The sequence below is a fragment of the Macaca nemestrina genome, chromosome 9 (assembly GCF_043159975.1).
Source record: "Macaca nemestrina isolate mMacNem1 chromosome 9, mMacNem.hap1, whole genome shotgun sequence".
Classification (NCBI taxonomy): Eukaryota; Metazoa; Chordata; class Mammalia; order Primates; family Cercopithecidae; genus Macaca; species Macaca nemestrina.
Window position 1 is genome coordinate 31,790,903 of NC_092133.1, and position 15,053 is coordinate 31,805,955.

The following is a 15,053-nucleotide window of genomic DNA, read 5'->3' on the forward strand; positions in this document are numbered from 1 at the left end:
AGTCTCACTCTGTTGCCCAGCCTGGAGTGCAGTGGCACAATCTCAGCTCACTGCAACCTCCACCTCCTGAGTTCCAGGAATTCTCCTGCCTCAGCCTCCCAAGTAACTGGGATTACAGGCCTACGCCTCCATACCTGGCTAATTTTTTTTACTTTTAGTAGAGATGGGGTTTCACCATGTTGGCCAGGCTGGTCTTGAACTCCCAACCTCAAGTGATTTGCCCTCCTCAGCCTCCCTAACATGCTGGGATTACAGGTGTGAGCCACTGTGCCTGGCTTTCTTCTTTTTTTTGAGACAGTGTCTTGCTCTGTCACCCAGACCGGAGTGCAGTGACTCAATCACAGCTCATTGCAGTTTTGACCTTCAGGGCTCAAGCAGTCCTCCCACCTCCGCCTCCTGAGTAGCTGGTGTACGTCACCATGCCTGGATAATTTATTTTTGTTTTTTTGTATAGATGAGGTTGCCCTATGTTGCCCAGGTAGGTCTTGAACTCTTGGGCTCAAGCGATCCTCCTGCCTTGGCCTCCTAAAGTGCTGAGATTACGGGCATGAGCCACTGCACCCAGCAAGTATATGTTTTAATCAAAAGCTTACTGGAGTTTTGATTGGGACTATGGCAAACCTATAGATCATTTTGGGGAAAGCTGATATCTTGATAATGTACCTTACAATCCCTGACAAAATATATCTTTTTAAAAAAATTTATTTTATTTATTTATTTTTTTGAGACGGAGTCTCGCTCTGTCGCCCGGGCTGGAGTGCAGTGGCCGGATCTCAGCTCACTGCAAGCTCCGCCTCCCGGGTTTACGCCATTCTCCTGCCTCAGCCTCCCGAGTAGCTGGGACTACAGGCGCCCGCCACCTCGCCCAGCTAGTTTTTTGTATTTTTTAGTAGAGACGGGGTTTCACCGTGTTAGCCAGGATGGTCTCGATCTCCTGACCTCGTGATCCGCCCGTCTCGGCCTCCCAAAGTGCTGGGATTACAGGCTTGAGCCACCGCACCCGGCCCAAAATATATCTATTTATTGAAGTCTTTGATTTTTCACACCAATGTTTTGTTGTTTTCAACATGAAAATCTTGCATATATTCTATTAGATTTATCTTAATGTATTTCATGGCATTTGGTGCTATTAGTATTTTTGAAAATTTTAATTTTTAATTGTTCATTGCCAATATGCAGAAAAACTACTTTTTTATTTTTTACTATGACAGCTTTATGAGGTATGATTCACCTGCCATATAATCTGCCCATTAAAGCATACAATTTGATGAGTTTCAGTATAGTCAGAGAGTTGTACCACCATCACCACAATGAACTTTGGAGCATTTTCATCACCCCAACAGGAAACCTACCCATGAGAGGTGACCCCATTTACTGCAATCTCCTGAGCCCTAGGCAATCACTAATCTATTCTCTGTGTCTGTAAATTTGCCTATTCTGGACATTTTATATAAATGAAATCATAACAATATGTGGTCTTTTGTGACTGGCTTCTTTTGTTTTGGATCTTTTCAAAGCTTATCCATGTTGTATCCATGAAGTAACAGTACTTTGTTCCCTTTTTACTGTGGAACAATATTACATTGTATGGATATACCACATTTTATTTATCCATTCATCAACTGGTAGACATTTAGGTTGCTTCTACTTTTTGCTGTTCTGAATTATCCTGCTGTGAGCATCCATGTACGGATTTTTGTGTGGGCATGTTTTCATTCTGTTGAGTATATACCTAGGAGCAGAATTGCTAGGTCATATGGTAACTCTGTGTTTATAACCTTTTGAGGAACTGCCACACTGTTTGACTGTCCTCACTTTTCCAATGTGGGTGTACCATTTTACACAAGCAAGAAACAATGCTGATTTTTAGTCTTGTATCCTGTTATCTTGCTATTTTTGATCTTGTATCCTGTCATCTCACTTACTAGGTTTACTAGTTTTTGTAACCTTTTTGGGATTTTCTACGTAGACATTCATGTTGTATGTAAATGTTGTGTGCCTTTTATTTCTTTTTCTTGCCTTATTGTACTGGTTACAGCCTCCACTGTTATGTTAAATTAGAGGGTAAGGATGGACATACTTGCCTTGTGTCCAGTCTTAAGGTGAAAGGATTAAGGTTATTCTCCATTAAATGTGATGTTACGTGTAGGTTGTTCATAGATGCCCTCTGTCTGGTTGAGGAAATTCCATTTTATTTCCTGAGAATTGTCATTAATGAATGTTGAGTTTTGTTAAACATTCTCTAGCATTTATTGACATGATTACATGGTTTTCCTACTATTGTCTGTTAGCATAGTGATTGATTTTTAAATGTTGACCAACCCCACATGATTATAACCTATCATTTTTACATATTATTATATTCAATTTGCTAGTATTCATGAGATATATTGGTCTGTAGTTTTACTTTCTTAAAATGTCTTTTTCTGGTTTCAATGTTAGTTAATTTTGGCCTCATAATATGAATTGGGAAGTGTTCTCTCATCGCTCATCTTCTATTTTCTAGAATAATTTGTTTAAGAGTGGTTTATTTCTTAAATGTTTGGTAAAATTTACCAGTGAAGCCACTGCATCTGGAGTTTACTTTCCTGGAAGATTTTAAACCATAAGTTCAATTTATTTAATAGGTACAGGACTATTTAAGTTGTCTATTTAGCAGTGACCTTTGGAAGTTTGTGTCTTTGAAGAAGTTTGTTTTATTATGTTGTCACTTTTATGGGGCATACAGTTGTTTGTAACATTCACTTTTAATGTCTGTAGGGTCTGTACTCAGCTTCCCTCTTTCATTCCCTATATTGGTAATTTGTATTTTTTCTTTTTTTTTTCTTCGTCAGTTTGGGTAGATATTTATCAAGTTTATTGATTTCCCCTCCTCAGAGAACCAGCTTTTGGCTTTATTGATTTTTTTCTCTGTCATTTTTATGTTTTATTGATTTATGCTCTTTATTTTCTTCTTATTGCTTGCTTTGAGTTTAATTTGCTCGTTTTTTGCTAGTTTTTTAGGGTGCAAGCATAGTTCATTGACATGAGACTTTTCTTTTTTTCTAATATAAATATTTTGTACTATACATTTCCCTTTAAGTACTGCTTTAGCTGCAGCTCATAAATTTTTTTATTATATTTTTATTGTCTTTCAAGTTCAATGTATTTTCTCATTTCCCTTGAATTTCTTCTTTGACTTTTGAGGTTTTTAGAAATGTGTTGCTTAATTTTCAGATACTCAGGGATTTTCCAGATATTCTTCTGTTAGTAATTTCTAGTTTAGTTTAGTTTTGGCCCAAGAATATTGTTTGTATTATTTCAATGCTTTGACATTTATTGAGACATGTTTTATGGCCCAGAGTATGGTGTATCTTGGTAAATGGTCCATTCCACATGCACTTGTATTTTGTTCTTGGTGGGTAGAGAGTTCTGTAAGTTTCAGTTTGGTTGAGTTGTATGATGATATTGTTCTCTGTTTTCACAAATTTTTCTGGGACAGAGAAGATTGTTGAAACATTCAGCTATAATTGTGAGTTTGTCTGTTTTCCCGTTTTGGTTCTTTTCACTTTTTGGTTCATGTGTTTTGTAGCTCTGCTGTTAGATAGATATGCATCTAGGATTATTATATCTTGGCAAATTGACTCTTTTATCATTATATAATATCCTACTTCACCCTGGTAGTATTCCTTGTTCTGAATTCTGCTTTGTCTGACTTTAATACAGCCACTCTGGCTTTTTAAATTGTTAGTATCTGCATGCATACCTTAATTTTTTTTCTTTTTAGAAGTGAGTTCTTGCTATATAGCTTGAGTACAGTGGCTATTCACAGATGTGATCATAGTGCAATACATCCGCAAACTCTTGGGCTTAACTGATCCTTCTGCCTCAGCCTCCTGAGTAGCTGGGACTATAGGCACATACCACTGTGGCTGGCTTATATATTTTCCTGTTAGCTGTATTTTTATATTTAAAGTGTCTGTCTTGTACACAGCCTGCAGTTGGGTCTTGTTTATTATCCAGTCTGACAATCTCTATCTTATTTGGTATATTATCCATGCATATTTACAATGCAATAATCAATATAGTTTCAGTTCTACCACTTATTTTGTTTGCCCCTCCCCCCACTTTCTGGCTCTTCTGTACCTGCTTTTCTGCTTTCTTTTGGATAATTTGAATATATTTAAATATTCCATTTTAATTTATTAGTTGGCTTTTTGGCTATATTTGTATTTTTTAGCAGTTACTCTAAGATAACATTGTATATACCTTTTACAGTCTACTTAAAGTTAGCATTGTACCACTTCAATAAAGTGTAGAAACTTTGCTACTATATAGGGTCTATTTATTTATTTATTTATTTATTTATTTTTTAGTTTCGCTCTTGTTGCCCAGACTGGAGTGCAATGGCACAATCTCGGCTCATCGCAACCTCTGCCTCCTGGGTTCAAGTGATTCTCCTGCCTCGGCCTCCCAAGTAGTTGGGATCACTGGCATGCGCCATCATGCCCAGCTACTTTTGTATTTTTAGTAGAGATGGGGTTTCTCCATGTTGGTCAGGTTGGTTTTGAACTCCCAACCTCAGGCGATCCACCTGCCTTGGCCTCCCAAAGTGCTGGGGTTACAGGTGTGAGCCACTGTGCCTGGTGTTTTTTTTTTTTTTTTTTAGTTTTTAAGAGATGGGGTCTTGCTCTGTTGCTCAAGCTGGGGTGCAGTGGTGTGATTATAGCTCACTGCAGCCTTAAGCTGCTGGGCTCAAGTGATCCTCCTGCCTCAACATCCTCAGTAGCTGGGATTACAGGTGTGAGCCACTGCACCCAGCTGGATATAGAATTTTTAGTTGGTAATTTTTATCTTTAAGTACTTTGAAGCTATTATTCTCCTTTTTCTGGCCTCCATGGTTTCTGAAAATAAATCTGTAGTCATTTGAATCATTGTTCCATTGTTTGTAGTATGTTGTTTTTCTCTAGCTTTTTTTTTTTTGAGACGGAGTCTTGCTCTGTCACCTAGGCTGGAGTGCAGTGGGTTGATCTTGGCTCACTGCAACCTCTGACTCCCGGGTTCAAGCTATTCTCTGCCTCAGCCTCCCGAGTAGCTGGGATTACAAGTGCCTGCCACCACGCCTGGCTAATTTTTGTATTTTTATTTTTATTTTTATTTATTTATTTATTTTTTTGAGATGGCGTCTCGGTTTGTCGCCCAGGCTGGAGTGCAGTGGTGCAATCTCGGCTCACTGCAAGCTCCGCCTCCCAGGTTCACGCCATTCTCCTGCCTCAGCCTCCGAGTAGCTGGGACTACAAGCAAGCACCACCACGCTTGGCTAATTTTTTGTAATTTTAGTAGAGACAGGGTTTCACCATGTTAGCCAGGATGGTCTCGATCTCCTGACCTTGTGATCTACCCGCCTCGGCCTCCCAAAGTGCTGGGATTACAGGCGTGAGCCACTGCACCTGGCCTAATTTTTGTATTTTTAGTAGAGACGGGGTTTCACCATCTTGACCAGGCTGGTCTTGAACTCCTGACCTCGTGATCCACTCGCCTCAGCCTCCCAAAGTGCTGGGATTATAGGCCTGAGCCACCGCGCCTGGCCTTCTCTAGCTTCTTAAAAGGTTTTTTTTTTTTTTTTTCCTTATCTTTGGCTTTCAGCAGTGTGATTATGAGATGTCTATGCACAATTTTTCTTTGAGTTCATCCTATTTGGGGTTTGCTGAGCCTCTTGACTTTCAGCAAATTTGGGAAAGTTATTAGCCATTCTTTTTTCACTGGGGGCAGAAACTCTGTCCCAATTTCTGTCTCCTCCTTTTCTGAGACTATAGTATCACAAAGATTAGACTTTTCGATATTGTCCGATATGTTTCTAAGGCCCTGTCCCTCCCCTCCCCCATTTGTCTCTATTCTTCATATTTAATTATTTCTATTATTCTTTATATTCACTGACTCCTTTGTCAGTCTATTCTGCTTTTAAGCCCATTCAGTGAATGCTTTATTTCACATAGTACATGTTTTACTTCTAAATATTTGTCACCCTGGCTGGAGTGCAGTGGTGTACTCTTGGCTCACTGTAGCCTCAAACTCCTGGGCTCAAGTGATCCTCATACCTGAGCCTTCCAAAGTGCTGGGATTACAAGGCATTAGCCACTGTGCCCAGCTTTACTTCTAAATATTTTAATTGGTTCTTTGTTATGGCTTCAGTTTCTTTGCTGAACTTCTGTCTTTCTATTCGTTTCAAGTATGTTTACCTTTTCCTCATGGAGCATAGTTATGATAACTGCTTTAAAGTCCTTGATAATTTTAACATCTGTGCCATCTCAGATATCTGGTTTTTGCCTTTTCTTTTGAGAATTGGTAACATTTTTCTGTTTTATTATATATTCTGGTTCTTTATAAGATGAGTAATTTTGGATTACCTCCTGGACAGTTTTTTTTTTTTTTTTTGAGACAGAGTCTTATTCTGTCGCCCAGGCTCGAGTGCAGTGGCTCACTGCAACCTCTGCCTCCTGGGTTCAAGAGATTCTCCAGCCTTATCCTCCCCAGTAGCTGAGATTACAAGTGCCCGCCACCATGCCTGGCTAATTTTTTGTATTTTAGTAGAGATGGGGTTTTGCCATGTTGGCCAGGCTTGTCTTGAATTCCTGACCTCGGGTGATCTGCCTGCCTTGGCCTCTCAAAATGCTGGGATTACAGGCATGAGCCACAAGCCTGGCCTCCTCCTGGACATTGTTAATGTTATGTTGTATACACTCAGAGATTAGTTATAATCTTCTGGATTTTTTTTTTCTCTTTTGAGACAGAGTCTTGTTCTGTCACCCAGGCTGGAGTGTCACCCAGGCACGATCTCGGCTCACTGCAACCTCTGCCTCCCACGTTCAAGTGATTCTTGTGCCTCGCCTCCGGAGTAGCTGGGATTACAGGCATGCACCACCACGCCTGGTTAAGTTTTGTATTTTTAGTAGAGATGGGGTTTTACCATGTTGGTCAGGCCAGTCTCGAACTCCTGACCTTAGGTGATCCAGCTGCCTCAGCCTCCCAAAGTGCTGGGATTACAAGCGTGAGCCTCTGTGCCTGGCCTAATTTTTGTATTTTTTGTAGAGACAGGGTTTCGGCATGTTGCCCAGGCTGGTCTTGAACTTATGGACTCAAGTAATCCACCCTCCTTGGCCTCCCAAAGTGTTGGGATGGCAGGCATGAGGTACTGCGCCTGGCCTCTCGATTTCTTTCTCCAGAAAGATGAGGCTTGCTTTAGAGTTTTAGCCATCCACACAGTTCCACTATGCAGCTCTGGAACCGGCTGACTCTTGGGGCAAAGATGTAAGAGAAAATAGGAAAAATAAAACCTGGAAACTGAGCCTCTTGTGAGTGTTTCTCCAAGTTTTAACTTCCCTCTATAATCTGTCTGCTTTTGTTTAATTTTCAGAGCCCTCAGATAATTACTTTTCATGTTTTGTCTGGAGTTTTTAGCTGTAATCAGCAGGAGATAAGGCTTTAGTGGGCTTACTCCGCCATATTTTTGTTTAATGTAAAATTTTTCTTTCATTATTTTAAAAATCTCATTTCTTTGTTTTCTGGCTTACATAGTTGCTAGTAAGAGGTCTGTTGTTTTCATCTTTGTTTCTCTGTGCATAATATCTTTGTTTTTCTCTGAATGTTTTTTCTTTTTGAGATGGAGTCTCACTCTGTCCCCCAGACTGGAGTGCAGTGGTGCCATCTGGGCTCATTGCAATCTCTTTCTCCTGGGTTCAAGCGATTCTTGTGCCTCAGCCTCCCGAGTAGCTGAGATTACAGGTGTGCACCACCATGCTTGGCTAATTTTTGTATTTTTAGTAGAGACAAGGTTTCACCATGTTGGCCAGGCTGGTCTCGAACTCCTGACCTCAGGTGATCCACCCACCTTGGCCTCCCAAAGTACTGGGATTACAAGCATGAGCTACCATGCCTAGCCTCTGAATGCTTTTAATATTTTCTCTTTATCATTGATTTTCAACAATATGATTATCACATGCCTTGGCATGGTTTTCTTTATGTTTATTTTGCTTGGGCTTCTTAGAACTTCTTGAATCTGTACATTTCTAGTTTTCATCAAATGTGGAAATGTTTTGGCTATGATTTCTTCAAATATGTTTTGTCCCTGCTCTTCTCAGTTTGGACTCTCTCTCTCTCTCTATATATATATATATACACACACACACACACACACCCCATATATTATATATATTATATAATGTATAATACATATGTATTTTATATATATATAGGCTCAAGCAATCCTTCTGCCTTAGCCTTCCAAAGTGCTGAGATTATAGGCATTAGCCACTGTGCTTAGCCATGGGTTTCTTTTTTAATATTTCCATTTCTTTGCTCATCATTTTCAGATTTTCCTCAGTCTTCCTGAATATATGAAACATATTTCTAATAGCTGTTTTAATGTCCTTGTCTTTTCCTTCCATTGTCTTTCTTCATGTCTAGGTCTGTTTCTACTGACTGATTTTCCCTGTGCTTATGCTTCATATTTTTTTGTTTCTTATGGTTCATATGTTTTTATTTCTTTGCATGCCTGGTTATTTTTGTCATTAGAATTTAGAATTGTGATTTTTATGATGTGGATGCTGGATTTTGTTATGTTTCTTTTATGTAAGATTGTACTTTTTTCTGGAATGTGATTATGTTATGTGGAATCAGTTGGATCTTTTCAGGTTTTGCTTTTAAGGGTTGAGGGTAGATCAAGAGCAACCTTGAATGTAGGCTAGTTTGTCCCATTACAAATGCAGTACCCATTTACAGAACCTGCCTGATACTCCATGTGTTACTAGGTCTTTCCACTCTTGCTGGTGGAAACACAAGTTATTTTCATTGCGGAGCGTGTCATGAGCTCCTCAGTTTCTTCTCCTTTCCAGTGATTCTTAGCCCTCAGCCTTGGGTAGTTTCTTCTTCTGTACGCATAGATCAGTGTCTGCAAGAAATACAAGGGATCTCCAGAGCTGTCTGTCAAACTCCCTCCTTGCCAGCTTTCTGCCCCACATCCTCTAGATGTCTTGGCCTCTCCAAATGCTGATCTCTGTATCTTCAACTTTGCAAGATTTCTGGCTTCTGTTTAGATTCTTCTTCCCAGCCCTGCAGGGTTCACCTTCTTTGTTTTCTTCCTTTTGGGGGATCACAATTCTATATTGCTTGTTTTCCAATGTCTGACAACCACTGTTTCATATGTTTTGTCCAGGTTTCTGTTGTTTAAAGTAGGAGGGTAAGTTATGTCTTATTACTGCATCTTGGCTAGAAGAGGAAAGCTTTTTTTTTTTTTTTGAGATGGAGTCTTGCTCTGTTGCCTAGGCTGGAGTGCAGTGGTGCAATCTTGGCTCACTGCAACCTCTGCCTCCAGGGTTAAAGCAATTCTCCTGCCTCAGCCTCCTGAGTAGCTGGGACTACAGGCACATGCCACGACACCCAGCTAATTTTTTTTTTTTTTTGGTATTTTTAGTTGAGATGGGGTTTCACCATGTTGGCCAGGCTGGTCTTGAATGCCTGACCTCAAGTGATCCACCCACTTCAGTCTCTGAAAGTGCTGGGATTACAGGCGTGAGCCACTGCGCCCGGCTCACTAAGACATTTTTGGTAAAGGCACACACTTAATCTTCCTGTTTGGCTGCAGTGAAGTCCACTGTATGGGAAGGACCTCCACAGAAGGTACCCAGAACCATAAATGACGTGTTTTAATCTGTCTTTTATTATTTTTAAAATCAAAGACAATTACCAATACTAAAGAAAAGCATAGAAAATATTTAAAATCTTATAATTCCTTGGTTCTAGTACTACTGCTGTTTTCATTGTTGTATATTAACCCACATGCATACATAGTTCTACAGAGTTGTAATCATGATATCCTTCTAGCTTGTGTTTTTTAAAGTACAATTTGTATTTTTTGTAATTTTCATGTCTCTTTTTAAATGGTTGCATATTATTTTTGTGTACCATAATTTACTACATAAATGATTGCTTTAGTTTGAGACTTTTAGGGAATTTTGAAATAATTTTGTGTTTCAATTTGGTAGCTCAAAAAAGAATGTAAAAACCAATGGCGTTTCCAAAGGAAATGCAGTGATGAGGTCATCTGAGTGCCTGTTCAGTAAGGAACAGAGCTGACAGGGTATTACAGAGAAGTAATCTGTGGACAGAGTTTAATACCTCTGTGAAAATGTGAGGAGGTAAAATTCAGCTCCATTTCATAAACGTCTAGGTTCTACCATCAGAGAACTTGTGATTTTGTGGGGGATCTGGTGAAAAACCAATGCATCTAAATAAATTTCACAATTGAGTTGAACAATACATGTATGGCTTCCTGAAACAATTTTGTTCATGACATGAATAAATTCACACATGCACTCAGTGAAACCTGAGTTCAGACTGTAGAGCTCTAACTTGGAACTATACCAAATTCCCTTGCACTAAATCTTATAAATTAAAAAAGCAGCACTATTGATGTGTTTTATTAAACCTTCTGTCTTATCTTCTTTTTCATAAAATTGCATGAATTTATAAACATGAGACATTGCTGAAACAGATGTAGAGCAGCCAGATGAGCTTTCTTTCCCCTATTACAGCCACAGGCGCTCCCCTCTGATTGACCTGCTGCTATAGCTCTTGAGAATCTTGGGTCAGGCGTACATAGTGATGGTACTCAGCTATGAAGGTCATATACAGATTGGTCACACATTTCTTAATGTTAGTGAGGCCGTACTTTTTTTCTTTTGGGAAAGTCTCAGATACAGTACATTCATTCATTCATTTGGGAGGTAGTCTATTGAAATTAATAATAGCTAAAATTTATTTACTATGTGTCAGGCACTAATCTAAGAACTTTATATATAACAATTCTTTCATATAGGTATTGCTGTTATTCTCTAGTAGGTGGCAGGGGCTGGACTTGGACCCTGACCATTGGCTTCAGAGATCTTGTTCTTCTCTACATAAACGTAGGCTCTTGAGTCATTTCCCTCCAGGTTTAAATTCCAGCTCCACTACTGACAACTTGTGTGAATGACTGCAATCAGTTACTGTACTTGTCTCCTCTCAGTCTTGGTTTTCCTCATCTGTATGCTACATTACATATACCCTAACTTGGTCCAGTGCCTGGCGCATAGTAAAGTCTCCATATATTTAGCTCTTATTAATTAGCATTCATTAAAACATACACTTAGAGTGCCTACCATGTGCTTGCTCTTTCAAGGAGCACTTGTGCTGTTTTGTCTCTTTTCTAAAATGGCATAAGTACTTTAATGTGTGACTCTGAAGATCATAGCTGATAGAGGATATATTCAGGTCTGTATTTCTATTATCTTTCCTCTGTGTGTGAGTTTGGAAAAGGGAGAGAATTTGGTCACACAAGGGAAGAACATTCTTGTAGATTCATTTTGTAGGTCACACAGTTAAGTCAGAGGAGCAAAAAAAGGTTAATCTGTTCTCACTCATAGGTGGGAATTGAAAAATAAGAACACTTGGACCCAGGGTGGGGAACATCACACACCAGGGCCTGTCGTGGGGTGGGGGGAGTAGGGAAGGACAACATTAAGAGATATACCTAACATAAATGGCAAGTTAATTGGTGCAGCACACCAACATGGCACATATATACATATGTAACAAACCTGCACGTTGTGCACATGTACCCTAGAACTTAAAGTATAATTTAAAAAGAAAAAAAAGGTTAATCCTTGATTGACACATGACCATCCTATATGTGGATGTGTCCTGTTTGACTGAGTTTATATGTTAAGGAGTTTATACATATACATAGAGCAGGAAGGGACATCAACTAAGCCAGCCAGTTCCACTAAATCAGCCCCCCCACCATTAGGGAAATGATAAATATGGCAACCAGGTTACCCTCACATCACCACCCCAGTGTAGATTGTAAATGCATGCAAAAATTAAGTTATAGAACCCTGTTAGCAGAGGGGAGGGAAAACCTAAGGCAGAGAAGGAGTAGAGTATTTTGATAGAAAGTGAAAAGAAGTTAGAGAAAAAACTCGAGTGAAAATAGTTGAGAGAATTCTATAAGCCCTTGTATTTTTATCTAAGCTGAGGATGTTTTTAACAGAAGATTGGCATAGGCTTTGTTTGGTTATTCTGAGAGTGCTATTCTGAGATGTGTCTTCATTCCTCATGTTTGTGTTTTATGCCGGGGATTTGACAGATCTGTGTTCTTTCCTTCTTTGCAGTCCTGAGGCTTTCTACCAATGCAGGCCAGTGGAAGGAAGCAGCTAGCAAGGTGACCCATGCATTGGTTAATATCAGGTAAGGAATGAGAAGTATCTCTTGCAGAGTTCCTTGGCTCTTCCTTAAGTTTATTGTACCTTTCTAAGTAGAGTGTGTTAAACACTACTACTATTTTAAGCCTTGATGTCTGTAGGAGTGGAAGAAAAATTGTCGTACTTGATCAGGAAAAGCAGGAGTACACGAGGATTTTATTTTATCATATTGAAACAGCTCAAAGTGCTGGCTGTTCTGTGAATTTTTTTACTGAGAGATGGTTACAAGCCCTTTTCAGGCATGCTAGTCGCCAGAGTGTTCTGTGTATAGGTCATCTGAAAGCTTTTCTCCAAAGATTTTCCGCTTTTCTCCATGCCTTCAGTGAATGATTCATGGAGATCTAGAATGTTGACCTTTTACTTTACGTGACTGTTCTATTTATGGTAAACAGAGGCAAATGGAGTCCATGGGGCTGAGTCATTTTAGGTTGCTTATGAAACAGCAAGGCAATTACAGAGTGCCATATGTATTGGATAAAGTTGTGTTAGGCATGGAGTTGGTCAGGGTCTTGAGGAGGCACCACCCATGCGCTGGTGTGAGCTGTTGGTAAATGGAGAGGAGAAAGTGCTTTCACCATTGGGAAACCTAAAGTCGACTTTTTTTCTGTTCCTTGCTCCCTTTGTGCCTATGATTTTTTGTTTTCTCAACAGTTATTACATTGTTCTTATAAACAATTGAAAAATTAACATTGAGTAAAAGGCAAATCCAACAGATAGGGAACTTGATTTAGCTCCAGATGTAAGACTTGCCAGACATTCCTAGTAATAGTAATGCACATTTACAACTTGGTATAGATTCTAATGTGTGACATAGCTGGTCTCTGATTTTTTTTTCCTATATCTTTTCTTTCTTTTTATTTAAATGTAAAATGTCCTGTCCCTGCAGTGATTTACTACCATGTTTGGCACATCTGGGCATAAAAGGAGAAGTGTGAAATGTGTGTGTTAGGAGGACTGGGATGAGGGATCATGGGGTGAGATGTGCTAACAAGATTGCAGTGAAGGTTGATCTGCCTTACCTGTCCCCAGAGTCATTTTGCGTCAAACACAATTTTATAAATCTCACAAATAAATGCATATCCGCACCTAGCAAATAATCCAGATACTGTGATGAGGCCTTATGATAAATGCAATTTTCTGTAAGAATCAGAAATTACAAACTGCCTTCTCCCAAATATCCCTTTATGACCCAAGGGCAGCATGACAAATGTGGGTGTTTGAATGAAGCACCAGGTTCTGGGCTAGGGTATGAAGTGCATATGGGTATAATTTATGTTGTGTTGACTTATTCATGTATTTATGTAGGCCTTCCAGGCAGCTCCTTTTCCTGTGGGGCCTGTTTCCTTGATCACATTCCTTTATACTTGCCTTATCTTCTACTTTGTTGCTTTTCCTTTTGGTGGTTTCTGGCTTGGCTGCTGTCCCTGTTCTTCCCAAGGGCCATCAAGCAGCTAATTTAAGCTTTTGACCTCTCCTTTTTCCAACAGCTAAGAAAGGACTGGGCTGAGCCTTGTTACCATGTAACCTCTTTCTTCTCTTTGTATGACTATCAGGCCTATACCTTCATTTTCATTCCTTAAATTTCTCTGATTAACTTGCTGCAATAATCACATCATTTTTACTATTGCTAATAATCTGACTCAGTATACATCTAAAGCAGCAAAAAGATCCAGTCATGGACAGGCTCAGTGGCTCATGCCTGTAATCCTAGACCTTTGGGAGGCAGAGGTGGGAGGATCACTTGATTCCAGGAGTTCAAGACCAGCCTGGCCAACATAGTGAGACCCTGTCTCTAAAAAACAAAATAAACAAAGATTAGCTGGGCATAGTGGCACATGCCTGTAGTCCCAGCTGCTGAGGAGCCTGAGGTGGGAGGATCATTTGAGCCCAGGAGGTCAGGTTGAGGCTGCAGTGAGCCCCAGATCATGCCACTGCTCTGCAGCCTGGGTAACAGAGTGAGGCCCTGTCTCAAAACAAACAAATCAATTTTTTGAAGAGATTATTGGAAAGGAGTGATTGAATGTCACCACAGTAAGGCCAGATCAGGGAAAAATACAGGTGGTACTAAGCCTGCAAAAGTCTACCGTTTTTTTTTCTGACATCTATTCTCACTTATTAAATGCCAGACTTTGTGCTGCTCTTTCTTACATTACCTTCTTTAATCTTCAAACTTTATAGGGTATATTATATACTTTTAAAAATATACTTTTTCCCAGTGAAGAAACTGAGTCTTAAAGATGTTGTATATTGTGGAAGTCCCCATATTTGTTCCTTGGCAAAGCTGAGAATTAATAATAGGTCCTCCTCCTCCTCCTCCTCCTTCTTCCTTCTTCTTCCTCTTCCTCTTCCTCCTCTTCCTCCCCTTCCTCCTCTTCTTTCCCTTCCTCCTCTTCTTTCCCTTCCTCCTCTTCTTCCCCTTCCTCTTCCTCCCCTTCCTATTCTTCCCCTTCCCCTTCCCCTTCCCCATCTTTCTTCCTTTTTTTTTGAGACAGGGTCTGACTGTGTCACTCAGGCTGGAGTGCAATGGTGCGATTTCTGCTCACTGCAGCCTCCGCTTCCCAGACTCAAGCAATCTTCCCACCTCAGCCTCCCAAGTAGCTGGGACTATAGGCACGTGCCACCACACCTAGCTAATTTTTGTATTTTTTTGTAGAGATGGGGTTTCACCATGTTGCCCAGGCCGATCTCAAACTCCTGAGCTCAAATGATCCACCTGCCTTGGCCTCCCAAAGTGCTGGGATTACAGGCGTAATTAGGCTGAGCCACCATGCCCAGCCT

At 40.0% G+C, this 15,053-nt stretch overlaps 1 protein-coding gene across 4 annotated transcripts in view; it reads left to right on the forward strand.

Annotated features, from left to right (window-relative positions):
• The window catches only part of ARMH3 (armadillo like helical domain containing 3), a 223,436-nt gene that overhangs the window by 109,242 nt on the left and 99,141 nt on the right, over window positions 1-15,053 (forward strand). For 3 of the 4 annotated variants that reach the window (XM_071069234.1, XM_071069233.1, XM_071069232.1), the window contains one exon: window positions 12,186-12,261. In XM_071069234.1, coding sequence (XP_070925335.1) covers window positions 12,186-12,261 — 76 coding nt within the window. Of the gene's footprint in view, window positions 1-4,355; window positions 4,618-12,185; window positions 12,262-15,053 lie in introns of those variants that run through there. The other variant, XM_071069235.1, reaches the window with a different exon arrangement.